Source organism: Acomys russatus, chromosome 27 (genome assembly GCF_903995435.1).
Source record: "Acomys russatus chromosome 27, mAcoRus1.1, whole genome shotgun sequence".
NCBI classification, from domain to species: domain Eukaryota; kingdom Metazoa; phylum Chordata; class Mammalia; order Rodentia; family Muridae; genus Acomys; species Acomys russatus.
Genome location: NC_067163.1, coordinates 26,519,136 through 26,533,109, shown reverse-complemented (window position 1 = coordinate 26,533,109; position 13,974 = coordinate 26,519,136). Strand labels below are relative to the sequence as shown.

At 44.8% G+C, this 13,974-nt stretch overlaps 1 protein-coding gene across 3 annotated transcripts in view; it reads left to right on the top strand.

Annotated features, from left to right (window-relative positions):
• Dlc1 (DLC1 Rho GTPase activating protein) overlaps window positions 1-11,794 on the top strand; it is a 164,713-nt gene extending 152,919 nt beyond the window's left edge. For all 3 annotated transcript variants that reach the window (XM_051170072.1, XM_051170073.1, XM_051170074.1), the window contains exons 7-14: window positions 1,902-2,061; window positions 2,187-2,385; window positions 4,442-4,655; window positions 6,415-6,529; window positions 7,232-7,450; window positions 8,734-8,951; window positions 9,819-9,992; window positions 11,062-11,794. In XM_051170072.1, coding sequence (XP_051026029.1) covers window positions 1,902-2,061; window positions 2,187-2,385; window positions 4,442-4,655; window positions 6,415-6,529; window positions 7,232-7,450; window positions 8,734-8,951; window positions 9,819-9,992; window positions 11,062-11,182 — 1,420 coding nt within the window. In that variant the 3' untranslated portion in view covers window positions 11,183-11,794. The remainder of the gene's footprint in view (window positions 1-1,901; window positions 2,062-2,186; window positions 2,386-4,441; window positions 4,656-6,414; window positions 6,530-7,231; window positions 7,451-8,733; window positions 8,952-9,818; window positions 9,993-11,061) is intronic.
• The last annotated feature ends 2,180 nt before the right edge of the window (window positions 11,795-13,974 follow it).

The following is a 13,974-nucleotide window of genomic DNA, read 5'->3' as shown; positions in this document are numbered from 1 at the left end:
GTGTACAGTGTAAGATGCAGACGGTCAGGCTGGATGGGTTGTGGGTGTGACGTAATCTATGTCATTTTGTACTCTTGGTCCAAAGACAAGAACTGTGTCTGGATCGGGGTCTCTGGGTTTGGCAGCATCACGGGCATCTCTGAAAACAGAGGTGCCGTCCATCTCATTGGAGCAGTCTGGTCTGAGGCAGGGCCCACTGCTCCTTTCTTCTCTGGCTCTTCCTTCCCAGCCATGTGCAGGGAATGCAGCTGCAGCATCAGAGCGCCTCCTTAGCGAAGGCCGTTGCATGAGCCTCACTAAGTACAGAAGTTGTTTGTTCTGAGTGACAGGAATATGTATGGACCGGTGTATCGCAGAGTACTTAAGATTCTCAGTGGGCAGTGCAATGTGTTTTTTCCACATTCCACGGCCAGGCTCTTCACCCCCCCCCTCCAACAAAGCGAGTATTATGCACGCTTCTACCGCAGTGCTGTACGCTTAACTGTATGGAAACACAAATTTGGCCTCCACTCTGCAGTTTTTCCTTTTCTAGAGCCATCCAGAGTGGCAATCCCATGCAAGCACCCAGAAGTCAAGGCAGTTGGCTCTCTGTGGTCTCCCTCTGTGCTTAGCGTAATATTTTCCTCGCTGCTATTTAAAACTGCATATTTTAGATTCTCCCTTTCAGGGTTGCCCACCCCTTTCTCACCAAACCCTCAAAAACTCCGAAAGTCTACCCTCCTACTTTAATTCTGGTCAGTTTTTCCAGTGAGTCAAAAACCAAATGTAAAAGCCTGGCATTGTGGAATCTGGACACTTCTGCCCAAAGTCCCTTTCCTGTTTGGCCTTCCCCTTTTCTGGTCTCACTCAGAGAGGTCATTTGTAGAGCTCAGATGTCTCCCTGGCAGCCTTAAAAGCCTAACATGGGTTTCCTGCTGTTGCGTATATGGCTGGGGGTGGGCCCGCTTTCAGGATGCCTGGCAGCCTTGAGGAGCCTCACAAAAACCCCCATTGTGTCTTTTTCACTTTCTCATAAAAGCCTGAAGATGCTGTATTCTCTGGGGTCATCGGCAGGGGAATTTATTTTGACTTCAAGTCGTGCCCCATTTGAGCTCTGGTCTCAGTTCTCAGTGTGACAAGCCAGTTAGCATTGTGTATTTGCTGGTTTTTATGCCGTGTTATCCAGATCGTCTTATCCGAACCGGTTCATCATATCTCTTCAAGAACCCAGGAGGGATTCATGCCCTTTTAGGAAAAGTGGGAACTTGTTTCTCAAGCTTGATTAAGAAATGCCTAATAGCGCAGTTAACATCTTTTTGCCTCTTCCTTCCTATACTGTCATCACTTCAGGATGTCCATTAGCATCCCCTAGGACCACATACAGTCCCCCACCCTTGCTCTCAAGTTCTCCAGATGAGAGTATTTGACCAGGTCTTACAGCTCTGACTCTTCAAGTATCTAGACCAGACTGGGCTAATACTAAGAATCGGGGAGATGTAAGGGGTTTAGCTCAGTAGTAGGGCACTTGCCCAGTATTCCCGAGGCTCTGGCTTTCTTCACCAAAAGCACTGTCTTTACACACACACACACACACACACACACACACACACACACACACACACACACACAAAATTCCTAGGACATTTCCCAATAGTTGGGGGTGGGGGGGGCCGTGGTGGTGCCATTATAGACTTGCATAATTTATTGTAGCAGCTATTAAACCAGGGAAGCCTTTGACGTGGCTAGTAGTACAGCTGCAAAACTCAACTGGTCGCTTTATTTTATTTTTATTTTCCTTTAAATAGTCCCTGTATCCACAGGGATCAAACCCATGAGGGTCTGGGGTCTGTTTGCAAAAAAGAGTGAGTGAAATCAGATAAATAAACGCACACTCCCTGACCCCCACCATGTTCTTTAAACAGGGCTGTGCCCAAGTTCATGAAAAGGATCAAGGTTCCAGACTACAAAGACCGGAGTGTATTTGGGGTTCCGCTCACTGTGAACGTACAGCGCTCAGGGCAGCCCCTGCCGCAGAGCATCCAGCAGGCCATGCGCTACCTCCGTAACCATTGTCTGGACCAGGTGAGTACAGCTGCCTGTGGATCGACTCATGGGAACGGAGCTTCATGCGCCTTTTTTATTTTTTCACTCCTAGTTTTGTGGGAATGTTGCTTCCATCCTCACCCCCAATGTTTTTCTCCCACAAGGTTGGGCTCTTCAGGAAGTCAGGAGTCAAATCCCGGATTCAGGCTCTACGCCAGATGAATGAAAGCGCTGAAGATTACGTCAACTATGAAGGCCAGTCCGCTTATGATGTAGCAGACATGTTAAAGCAATATTTTCGAGATCTTCCTGAGCCCCTTATGACGAACAAACTCTCTGAAACCTTCCTACAAATCTACCAATGTAAGCATTCTTGGATCTTCTTAAGACTATTGATGCTGGGTTCTGTGGAACCAAATGAAACATGTAGCCTCTTTTTATGTCATTCTTCTGAAAAAAAAAAAATTATCAGTTTGTGTATGTAATAGGTTTATGTGTACTTACTGAATGATTTGAAAAGTGACTCTTCCGGCCTGGGAATGCGTTGGCCAACTGATTGCATAGCACGTATGAATACTGGGTTTGCACCAGCCTACATACACCTAATGTGGTGGTGAACATGTATAGCTCATGGGAGGTCCAGAAGTTCAAGTTCACCCTTGACTGCATGCATCCTGAGATCAAGAGCTACCTGAGCTCCATGAGACCTCATCTTAAAAAGAAAGAGAAAATAGATGTCCCTGTTGCATCTGCAAACGCTGAAGCAATTGTACATTTTTACAGTCAGGTCTAGCATCATCTTTCTTGTCTAGAGCAGTGTAATATGGATACCAAAGCCGTATGGGTATCCTCTGTCGCCCCTTCTCCCTCACTCCTTCCCTCTTCCTCTCCCTCTCCATCACTTTCTCCACCCACCTCCCTGTCTCCCCTCCACCCACCCTCATTTCCTTCCCCCACTCCCTTGTCTATAGACCTTTCATTTACTTTACACCTCTCACAGGGCTGTTGAGTTTTAAATTTCTCGGGTGTCTGTTTTATCTCACTGGAAAATGAATAAATAATCTTTTCCTCTTCCTCCTCCTCCTCCTCCTCCTTTTCCTCCTCCTCCTCCTCCTCCTCCTCCTCCTCCTCCTCCTCCTCTTCTTCTTCTTCTTCTTCTTCTTCTTCTTCTGTTATTCATCATTGTCCCTTCCAGAAATACCTGGGAAAACAGTACTCATGCCCTCCTCATTTTTTGAAGCTCAGCTTAAAGCAAACAGTTGTGGAAATAAATGATCGAGATCAGGATTGTGGCTTTCGCAGCCTTGTGTTTTTCTTGGCTCAGGTGGCATCAGAGCAGTGTGATTTAAAAGCAGCTTGTCTTGGTGCTGAAATAATCTGTAGAACTGACGCACTGAGCTTCATTTTATGAGAAACGGAGCTGGTCTGGACTGCTTCGTTATTCGCTTCAGCCTTTCATATTTTATGAAAACACAGGTCACATTTTCCCCCACCAAAGTATTTGTTATGCATTGTAACCATGGAGCTGTTTAGTCAGTTTGTCTTATGGCCCTGCATTTAAGTGACTTGATTTTTCCACCACATGCTTCTTTTTTTTTTAAGTTTGCCTGGTGAATGAGACTGGAAGGCAAAGACTTAACAGCAGTGTAAATTATTCTATAGGCTTATGTGCATTTTTAGACATTTACCTCTTGGTATACATTCTTCCTCCCCTCCCCCAATAGGGTTTCTCTGTGTAGCCTTGACTATCCTGGACTCACTTTGTAGACCAGGCTAGCCTTGAACTCAGAGCGGTCGTCTTGCCTCTGCCTCCCACCTGCTGGTATTAAAGGCATGCACCACCACCGCCTGGCTCTTGGTATACTTTCTAAACTTTAAGTTATTGTTTAAATTCTGTCTATTGATATCAACTTCATACTTTCACAAGCTTTCCCATTTCAAGGATGAACAAATAGGTCAAAATTGGTCTCTAAGACCCTGGACCTTTTATAGTCGGCTGGGCGATCTCTGTTCCTAACGTCGTGCGTGTGTCTCACATAAGCTTTTTTATTGAAACTATTTAAATGTAGAATGATTTCAATAATTAATATGGTAAAAAGTATTTTTTTTTTTTTAAGTGCTTAGAAGAAACAGTTCCGCACACTGTAAAAGCCTATCATCTGGAGCCGAACTCGGAGGTCGATTTAAGAGTGTGTTAGCATTGTGGGTGTTTAAAATATTTTAACTCCCCCACGAGGCCAGGAAATTCTTGAGGGTAGTGACGCCGGTAGCAGCCCATAATTTCTCCCTTATTAATCTTCAGTATGCTTTCTACAAGTGCTTGTTCAGTGTTTGATGCTGATGTTTGCTTTGGGATGTGGACTTGCCACGGACGTGGAAATTTACTGAGTTGGTGGCGGGGAATGCTTGTGCCCTACAGATGTGCCCAAGGACCAGCGCCTCCAAGCTATTAAGGCAGCCGTTATGCTCTTGCCTGACGAGAACCGGGAGGTTCTCCAGACGCTTCTCTACTTCTTGAGCGATGTCACAGCAGCTGTGAAAGAAAATCAGATGACTCCCACCAACCTGGCTGTGTGCTTAGCTCCCTCTCTCTTCCACCTCAACACTCTGAAGAGAGAGAATTCTTCTCCGAGGTACGGATGAAATGCAAAAAGCCTGTCTCCTCTGAGGCGTCTCTCACTTCCTTCTAAGGCCATGCCCCTGTGTTCTTACTGGAGTCTTTACCTGAACTGAGCAAAAGTGCTTCATCCTAGAGTTAGGTCCTGTGTGTTAGTGTGATAGATTGCCGCACGCAAACAACTTAGGGAAGAAAAGGTTGATACTGGTCATGGTTTCAGAGGAGTCAGCCTATGCTTGGTTGGCCCCATTTATTTGGCAGAACATCATGGGGCAACAGAAGAGGACCTTTGCTTCATGAAGGCCAGGTGGGGGGCTAGAGAACTATAAGAAAGAGACAGGATACCCAGGGTCCCACCCCTAGTGACCTATTTCGAAACTCCAGCCAAGTCCCACCTCCCAAAGTTTCCAAAACCTCCCACAGCAGTATCATCAGCTTATCATCTCTGGTCCGAAATGTGAACTTCTTGAGAGCCCTTGCTGCTCAGGGCAATTGACTCACAGCTCACACAGCATCCCTGTGCCTCTGTCCCCTTTCCTAGCGTCCCTTTCTAAAAGCTATCTTTTAAGCCCCGGGGCCAGAGAGAGAGAGAGAGAGAGAGAGAGAGAGAGAGTGCACTGTGTGGTTCTGCTTCGACATGGTCAGTGTTTAAAGCCAATCAAACTGTCTGTGTCATCTCCACTCTCCCGGCAAACAGCCTTGCAGACCTACTGGCCTGAAGCCCTGGGTGGATGGTCCCCAGAGCCTTAGATCCTCCACCACATCAGGGAAGACGCGTTTCTGGCCTGTTCCTGTAGTTGAAAGCAAGGCTACAAAGGAGGAAGGTTGTTGTTGAGCCTCGTAATTGCTCTACTTAGCATATGGCCTAAGCCAGTTCCTGGCAACCACTTCTGCCTAGAATACATGTGCAGAAGGCAGGAGTAGCCATAGGGAAAGTGGAGGAGGCTGGGTGCTCACAGAGGCTGGTAACTCACCAGGGACTTGCTCTATGCTAGGCATAGGGCTGGGTTCTCCCCACTAATCTTCTTCTGTCATAACAATCTCAGGTGACGAACAAACTGCCACATAGTGTCTGTTTTGTTTTGTTTTGTTTTGTTTTTTACTTCAAAAATAAAGTGAAGTTTTTGGGGAAAGTTAGCTCTGGAAGGAAGAAATAGGAGGTCTGATTTGCATTTCTTACATAAATAGTTTGTAATAAGACCACCCCACCTCCACAGGAAGAAGGAAAGGTGACTAGCTAGACTCAACTCACCCTATGTTTAACTAGGAACCTGAAAAGCGTTTCTCGGCTCGAGACATTGAAGTGATTGTGCCTGAAAGCCATACAATACTTAATAGCCTTTTAACTAGTGTTGAAAGTTGTCGGGACATTCCAGCTTTAATGGGATTTAAAAAAAAAAAAAAAAAAAAAAAAAAAAAAAACTACAGGAGACAACAAAAGAGAGGCCCGATAAGAATAAGACCAAACCTCTAGGAAACAATTGCTTTCTCCCTCACCTAAGGTTTGTTTAGCTAGTGAGAATAGTGATAGCATTGGAATCCTTACCCCAGAGAGCTCCACCTCACTCCCTTCAGAAGCTGCCTCAGCCCCCAGCACACACAGACTCCTGTGACCTACTTAATAGAATGTCTTTAAATGGCCAGGATATTTAACCAGAATACTCCCTACTTAGTATTTTGTGTCGTGTTTGTAATAAAACTATGAGAAACTGTACTGAACAAAATAAAAGTATTTGATAACCTGCTTATCAAAACCCTTTATTTCTTTTTCCTAGGGTAATGCAAAGAAAACAGAGTTTGGGCAAACCAGACCAGAAAGATCTGAATGAAAACCTAGCCGCCACTCAAGGGCTGGCCCACATGATTGCTGAATGCAAGAAGCTCTTCCAGGTATATAATCCCTGGGCTAGGGATAATAAGAATGGGCACAATGTCAAGGGCTTAGTGCTTGTTCCCTTGCGCAAACGGTCTTTCTCATAATTGGAGATTATTAATGTATATAGGCTGAAACTACACACAGACTCAACTCAACTCAACTCGCGCTCTCTCTCTCTCTCTCTCTCTCTCTCTCTCTCTCTCTCTCTCTCTCACACACACACACACACACACACACACACACACACACACACACAGAGAGAGAGAGAGAGAGAGAGAGGAGAGGAGAGAGAGAGAGAGAGAGAGAGAGAGAGAGAGAGATTTTTATGTGTTTAAATATATGTGGCAGTTAATATTTCTTTAATTTGTCTGCCTTTTACTTAAAAAACAAAAGCAGAGTTTGAGGCTAGCCTGGTCTACAGAGCTAGTTCCAGGTCAGCCTGGACCACGCAAGAGAAACCCTGTCTTGTGGGGGAGATGGGGGAGAAAACGAAAACCAACAACAACAACAAAGCAATAGCAAGAAATTATCTGGAATTAAAAGTGTCTGAGAAACCAGCTTTGATCACATAAGCCATGTTGTGATTGCTTATTAGCTCCGTCTCTCGGGAGCAGGAGCGGCTGCCAGCCTGTGTCAGGCTGTTGTGTGCGCCCTTCACCTTTGACTGAGGTGCTGGCAGACCCCATCACCTTCTCGTCTTGTGTGTCCCTCCCCAGGTTCCTGAGGAAATGAGCCGCTGCCGCAACTCTTACACTGAGCAGGAGCTGAAGCCCCTTACGCTGGAGGCCTTGGGACACCTGAGTAGTGATCAACCGGCCGACTACAGGCACTTCCTCCAGGACTGCGTGGATGGCCTATTTAAGGAAGTCAAGGACAAGTTCAAAGGCTGGGTCAGCTACCCAACCTCCGAGCAGGCTGAACTGTCCTATAAGAAGGTCAGTCTTCTCCCAATTTCATTCCCATGGCCATGACTGAGTCATCAGACGCGAGACTCTCTGTCCAGCTGTACTCTCTGTGGGGATCTCTACCCCAGGCCTGTCGTTGACAGATGTCCCTGTGTTGGGCAGCCAGGTGGCTGGACATCTGCCACAGAGGGAAAAACACTCCCCACTTGAGAAATCTCAGTCTGCTTGGAAGGAAATGGTTGCTTTCCCGCCACAGAATCATCCTAGACCAGTAATTTGCAACCTGTGGGTCTTGACTCTTTTTGGGGTCACATATTAGATAACTTGCATAGCGGCTCTTTACATTATGATTCATAACAGTAGCAATTACAGTTATGAGGTAGCAACAAAATAATCTTACAATTGGGGTCACCACAGCATGAGGAACCGTATGCAAAGGTCGCAGCATTAGGAAGGTTGAGAACCACTGCTCTATACTGACCAGAAGATTCACTAGTATTATTGAGGTTGCAGGGTGTTTTGTTTTGGGGGGTTGTTTTTTGTTTTTTGGTTTTTTTTAGATTTATTTTATTAATTATGGATACAGTGCTCCACCTGCATAGACTCCAGCATGTCAGAAGAGGACATTAGATCACATTATAGATGGTTCTGAGCCACCATGTGGTTCAGGACCTCTGGAAGAGCAGTCGGTGCTCTTAACTTCTGAGCCATCTCTCTAGCCCGTATTATTGGCTTTTAAAGGGCATCTTAGGACATGCTTAATTTTTTTTCCTATAATGTAAAGAAAATAGTTTTACACTTCCATCTGTTCTGAATCACTATTTGGAGGATCCTTTATGTTTCAGCATAAAATGTTCAAGGTATTTGTCAACACTGTCTCTCCCACCTTGAAAATAAACATAGTGGTTAAATACAGACTTTGGGATGAAATAAATGAATTTATCACATTCATTCTAATACAAGCCCAGGAAACAGAAGTCATGGATTTTGACCAGAGTTGACCCTATCCTGTTTGCATTCCTAGCATGCTTGTGAATGTATTCGGGGCTAGAGGCCTATTAACTTCATAGATTTACCAATCAGCCTCTGAAGAGAAAGCCACATTCCCCGCTCAAAATTGGCTTTCAAAATCAAAGTATCTATGCTTTAGCTTAGCAATGAGAAAGATACATCTTGCCCAGTGGGAATGGTACACACCTTTAATCCCAGCACTTGGGAGGCAGAGGAAGGCATGGCAGATCTCTGAGTTCTAGGACAGCCAGGGCTACTGGAAAAACAAAACAAAACAAAAAAAACACAAATCTTCTTTTCAGGTCAGTGATGGACCCCCACTAAGGCTTTGGAGGTCAACCATTGAAGTCCCTGCTGCACCTGAGGAGATCTTAAAGCGCCTTCTGAAAGAACAGCACCTCTGGGATGTGGACCTTCTGGATTCAAAGGTGATCGAAATCCTGGACAGCCAGACTGAAATCTACCAGTACGTCCAAAACAGCATGGCGCCTCACCCTGCTCGGGACTACGTCGTGTTGAGGTGAGAGCTTCCGAATGGATTTGACTATGGCGTGGACCACTAAACATTAGGACTGAGCCCTTGTCTCCCTCAAACGTACAGTGTGGTTACATTATCTAAAACCATGTGTAGATGTCCAGAAAGGTGCTGAGCGATTTCAAAGCACAGTTATGTTTCTGGCAGCAGGGCAGTTCACTGAAAAAGTCTTCACGTGAAACCGAGCTCCGAAAGGAAAAGCCTTTTCAAATGAATGTACACCGTGGTGCTAGACCTCTGCGCTACTGAGTTTAGATATTCTGGTTAGACGCAGGTAATGAGTGGATAGGCCAGGGAAGACCACTTAGTCCCAAGTGAGATGTGGATAAGACTAATTTATCCCCAAGCCTCTGGGCATGGTGGTGGTGTAAGCCTTTAATCCCAGCACTCAGGAGGCAGAGCCAGGTGGATCTCTGTGAGTTTGAGGCCAGTCTGGTCTACAAAGTGAGTCCAGGACAGTCAAGGCTACACAGAGAAATTTTATCTCAAAAAAAAAAAAAAAAGAAGAAGAAGAAAGAAAGAAAGAAATCCCCAAGCCATCTGAAGGCTATTGAAGGAGCCATTTCAAAAAGCTTTGAGGAAATGGCAGGTTATTCTTCCAGAACCGTTCCCTACCTGTTTGATGTCCACATCCTGAGAAGTTCTTGAAATGTAAAAATGGTTTTCTAAAAACCATGCCAAAAAGAGACTAGGTGACTGAACAGGTACCCCAAGTAGAAAGAAGCCAGCTGTCTTGTCCAAGCTGTCTACCCAGAGTCACTGTGCGGGGATTGGGAGGGTCCCAGGAAGGAGGGGCCATTTTGACCCTGGCTTCTGAGAAATTCCATCTCCCCTTTGGTTTTGTCTCCACAGGACCTGGAGGACTAATTTACCCAGAGGAGCCTGCGCCCTCCTCCTCACCTCTGTGGATCACGACCGGGCGCCCTTGGCAGGTGTGAGAGTTAATGTGCTCCTGTCCAGATATTTGATCGAACCCTGTGGGTCAGGAAAATCCAAACTCACCTACATGTGCAGAGCTGACTTAAGGTACATACTGATCCTGATCTTTTGACAAGGGGAAGGGGAGGCAGGAGATGCAGGTTTTCCATATAATGCCAAGAATGGCGAAATGAATCTATCACTGTGTTTTGCAGATTTTATGGAGAGTGGTGCCCTTTGGGGTACTGCTTCCAAACCAAATTCTTAGGAAACATGCTGTGTGAATTGGGGAGTTTTATCACAAATTTAAAGCCATGAGATGTAGTATATTTTATATTGAACCAACAAGTAAATACTTCCCTTTTTATACTAGAAGGTTTCTGAACAGTGCGCGCACGTTTTGTAATTGATTATGCCTCTGCTTTGTGCCGTAAATGAACACGGTTCATCAGATAATAGGATGCTCAGATCAACTAGGGAATGCTTCTCTTCATCAATACGGTCCCCTTTGTAAATGCCAGTGACCCGTGCTGTGCATGCCTGTGATGCACGCCCAAGCCTTTGAAGCCTTTTCTAAGCAGGGCTATTGGGTATGCGTGCTTGCGATGCTGTTCCTGCCAACATTCAGGTCCTAAATGCGTATGGGCGCGCCCGGGGTTGTCTGCAGACAAAAGGCAGTCCTGCAGCTGGGTGTGATGGTGCATGCCTTTGATCCCAGGAAGCAGAGTTAGGCAGATCTCTGTGAATTCAAGGCTAGCCAGTTCCAGGACAGCCAGAGCTACATAGAGACACTGTTTGCTGGCGGGTGGTGGCGGCTCACGCCTTTAATCCCAGCACTCGGGAGGCAGAGGCAGGTGGATTGCTGTGAGTTTGAGGCCAACCTGGTCTACAAAGTGAGTCTAGGACAGCCAAGGCTAACACAGTGAAACCCTGTCTTGAAAAAACAAAAAAAAAAAAAAAAAAAAAGTAAAGATACTGTCTCAAAGAAAGGAAAAAAAAATGGAAGTAGGAACCTTTGGTGCAGCTCAGTAATGAACATTTTTCCTCTATTTCTTGGGGACCTGAGCACAATCCTCATAGTTCAATTAAAAAGAAAAAAAGGTTTCAAGACCGCCTTCATTGTATCTCCATCCTGTCTGATTTAAATGACTCACCAGCTTTTCTTCTTGTGTGACAGGGGCCACATGCCAGAGTGGTACACAAAATCTTTTGGACATTTGTGTGCAGCTGAAGTGGTAAAGATCCGAGACTCCTTCAGTAATCAGAACCCTGACACCAAGGATACCAAATCTAGGTGACTGCTGAGGTGGAGCACCTAAGTCTGCTACCTGGGTGATTGTCTCTAGAGCCTTGCCAGTCCTAGGAAGGGTTCGTCTGGGTCTGATTGACTACCGAGATTTGACACGGTCTTAAAGCTGCTTCCTGTTTGTCTTAGGTCTACACGATAGACCTTGACTGGAATTTATAAGACTTGCGGGGGGGGGGGGGGGGGGTACTTGTATTATTCAGATTGCTTCTGAGAAGCAAGAACTCTTTCAGCGCGTAATGGAAGATGATGAAGAGACGTGATTCTCCTGTGACGTCAGCGTATGTGTACCCATGTCCTTTGTTTGCAGCATGTCAGGGGACTGTTGTATCCACTGGAATAGTTGGTACTTATAGGCAGGTTTTCTCACTGACAACGAGCAGAGAACGGTTTGCCCAGGGGAGTGTGAATGTGTGTGTTGCTGGCTGAATGGCATAGATGAAGGGATGGGGGTGCAGTGTCTGGCACACTGAGCATCCGCAAAGGATGCTGATAAACCAGGTTTAGCTCAACCTGGAATAGCTGACTGACTATCCAGGGATCCACCCAGAAGGAGAACCCAACTGCCTTCTCCATTCCCTCCCTAGTTTATTAAACGTTTTTTGTTTTTTGTTTTCTTTTCTGCAAACATTTGCTTTCCCATAAACTGTAGCTTCCCCGTGACCATAGGAATTTAACTAATAGGACTAGTTCAGAAGTAGGCATCAGCTTCACTCCCTTGTCTGGCTCCAAAAAGAGGCTTTTATTTAAGTGAGATGTAATTGTTGAACACTGACACCCATACACAAAATATTAAACCACTTTTGCTTCCAGTACTGGGTATACGGGGCCTTTGTATGCCTAGCAAGCACTCTACAGAGAACTGCATCCCCGACTCTGTTTTCACTTTGTATTTTGACACAGGGTCTCATCCCGTGGCTCGGGCTGGTCTTGAACAACTGACTCACTATATAGCCCAGGTTCCTATCTCAGTCTGTCGAATATTTGCGATAAGAGGCTCAGCTCATCAAAACTTTTTGCCTGTTACAATTCATAGTATTTTCATGCTTGTGACACAAACTCTAAGATACACAGGGGGAATACAAGGGACTATGTCCCCAGCACAGGAGGCTTTTGATTTTTGGTGGCGGGTATCAGTGTTCCTGACAGCTACATGTGTGTATTTTAATTGGGTTTGACCTCTGCACAATTAGTTTTTTCTATTTGTCATTTTTTCCTACATTTCTTCTTTTTTTTTTTTTTCCTTTTTTTCTCATAATGCCCTTGAACTATATTTTAGTAATAATGGGGAAGAGTAATCTCAGTGAAAAACAAACAGTGCAGGTTTTTGTAAGGGTGGTCTTTATACAGGTTTTACTGTAATGGTGAAGATTGACTCGAGACAGTATTAGTAAATTTTATTTTGTATGGCTCAAAAAGTGAATAACATATGAATGAGAGTTGAAGAAGGATTTTTATTTTGTTATAACTTAGTTACCTTGTCAGTATTATTTCAAAGGTTCTTTGAAGAATTGGGGAAGAAGGGTGTCAGAGTAGAGCTTTAAAATTGGAGTATTTTGAATTATCAGTGTTTGTGAAGATGTGCGTGTATATTCGACTTTGATGGCTTCTTGATCTGTAAGATTGTATGCTGTATATACCATTCTATCGAGAAACATGTACACATGTCTGTCTACTGTGCTTTCAGACATAAAGCATGATAAAGATTATTATTTAAGATATACTTGTATTTATACCTCAGATATTCTTTTGGGTTTTGTACCTCAAGGCTCCCCTCCCTACATTGTAAATACACTTTACATGAATACAGTTTTAGTGAGAAAAAAAAAAAAACAAATAAAAAGATTAAATAAAGGAAGAGGTTTATAATTTGCCCTATATCTGTACAGAGTATATTCAGTAAGTGCACTATTAAATGTTTAAAGTAAGGGGAAGATTCTGGTCTGTTCACTGTTGCACCTTCTCCGCCCTTAGTAGCAGGGATAGCAAAGCATATAGGGGCCCAGTGGCAACCAAAATCCAAAGATACATTGGCTGAAAGAAAAGTCAGACGACGAATCATTCCAAGGCCAAGCTGCAACTGAGCCACTCACCCACAAACAGGAAACCCCGGTGAAGGTTCAGGAAGCCTGGACAGTCTCTCGGCACCAAGGTCAGAAATGACGCTGAGAACTTACGAGAACGGAGCAACAGCACCGGAGTGATGCTTAGAAGCAAAGTCAAGGTCACTGATTAATCCACAAAAGGTCTCTTTTTCCGTGTTTAACTTTCCTGTTGAAGGGATTACTTACGTCTGGCCAGAGAAGAATTCGAAGCGTGGGACTTTTTAAGAACTCGCCTTACATCTGGTACCATCCAGGTGATTCGTGGTCTAGGCTAGGAGTTCTTAAGGGCAGGCTCATCTCCTGCGCGTCTTTGTAATTCTCTACTGCAGCGTTCAGTGTTTTGTACTTGTAGACACCTAATAAATTTATCGTTTGCTAAAGAACACTGATTGAATTTGCTTCTGTTCTTTTTTTAAAAAGATAATCTAGGGTGACATCAACCTTTTCCCCCCACTTCAAGACAGGATTTCTCTGGCCTCTAACTCACAGGCATTGCCTGCTTCTGCCTCTCAAGTGCTAGGATTAAAGGCGTGCGTCACCATGCCCAGCTTGGCTAGTAGCATCCACCTTAAACCTTCACTTCCATCCATTACTTCCTGCTTTGCTTTGAGTTTTATTTTCAATATTTGAGTTGATGCAGAGTCTTCCTACATTATCCCAGACGAGCTTCAAACTCACA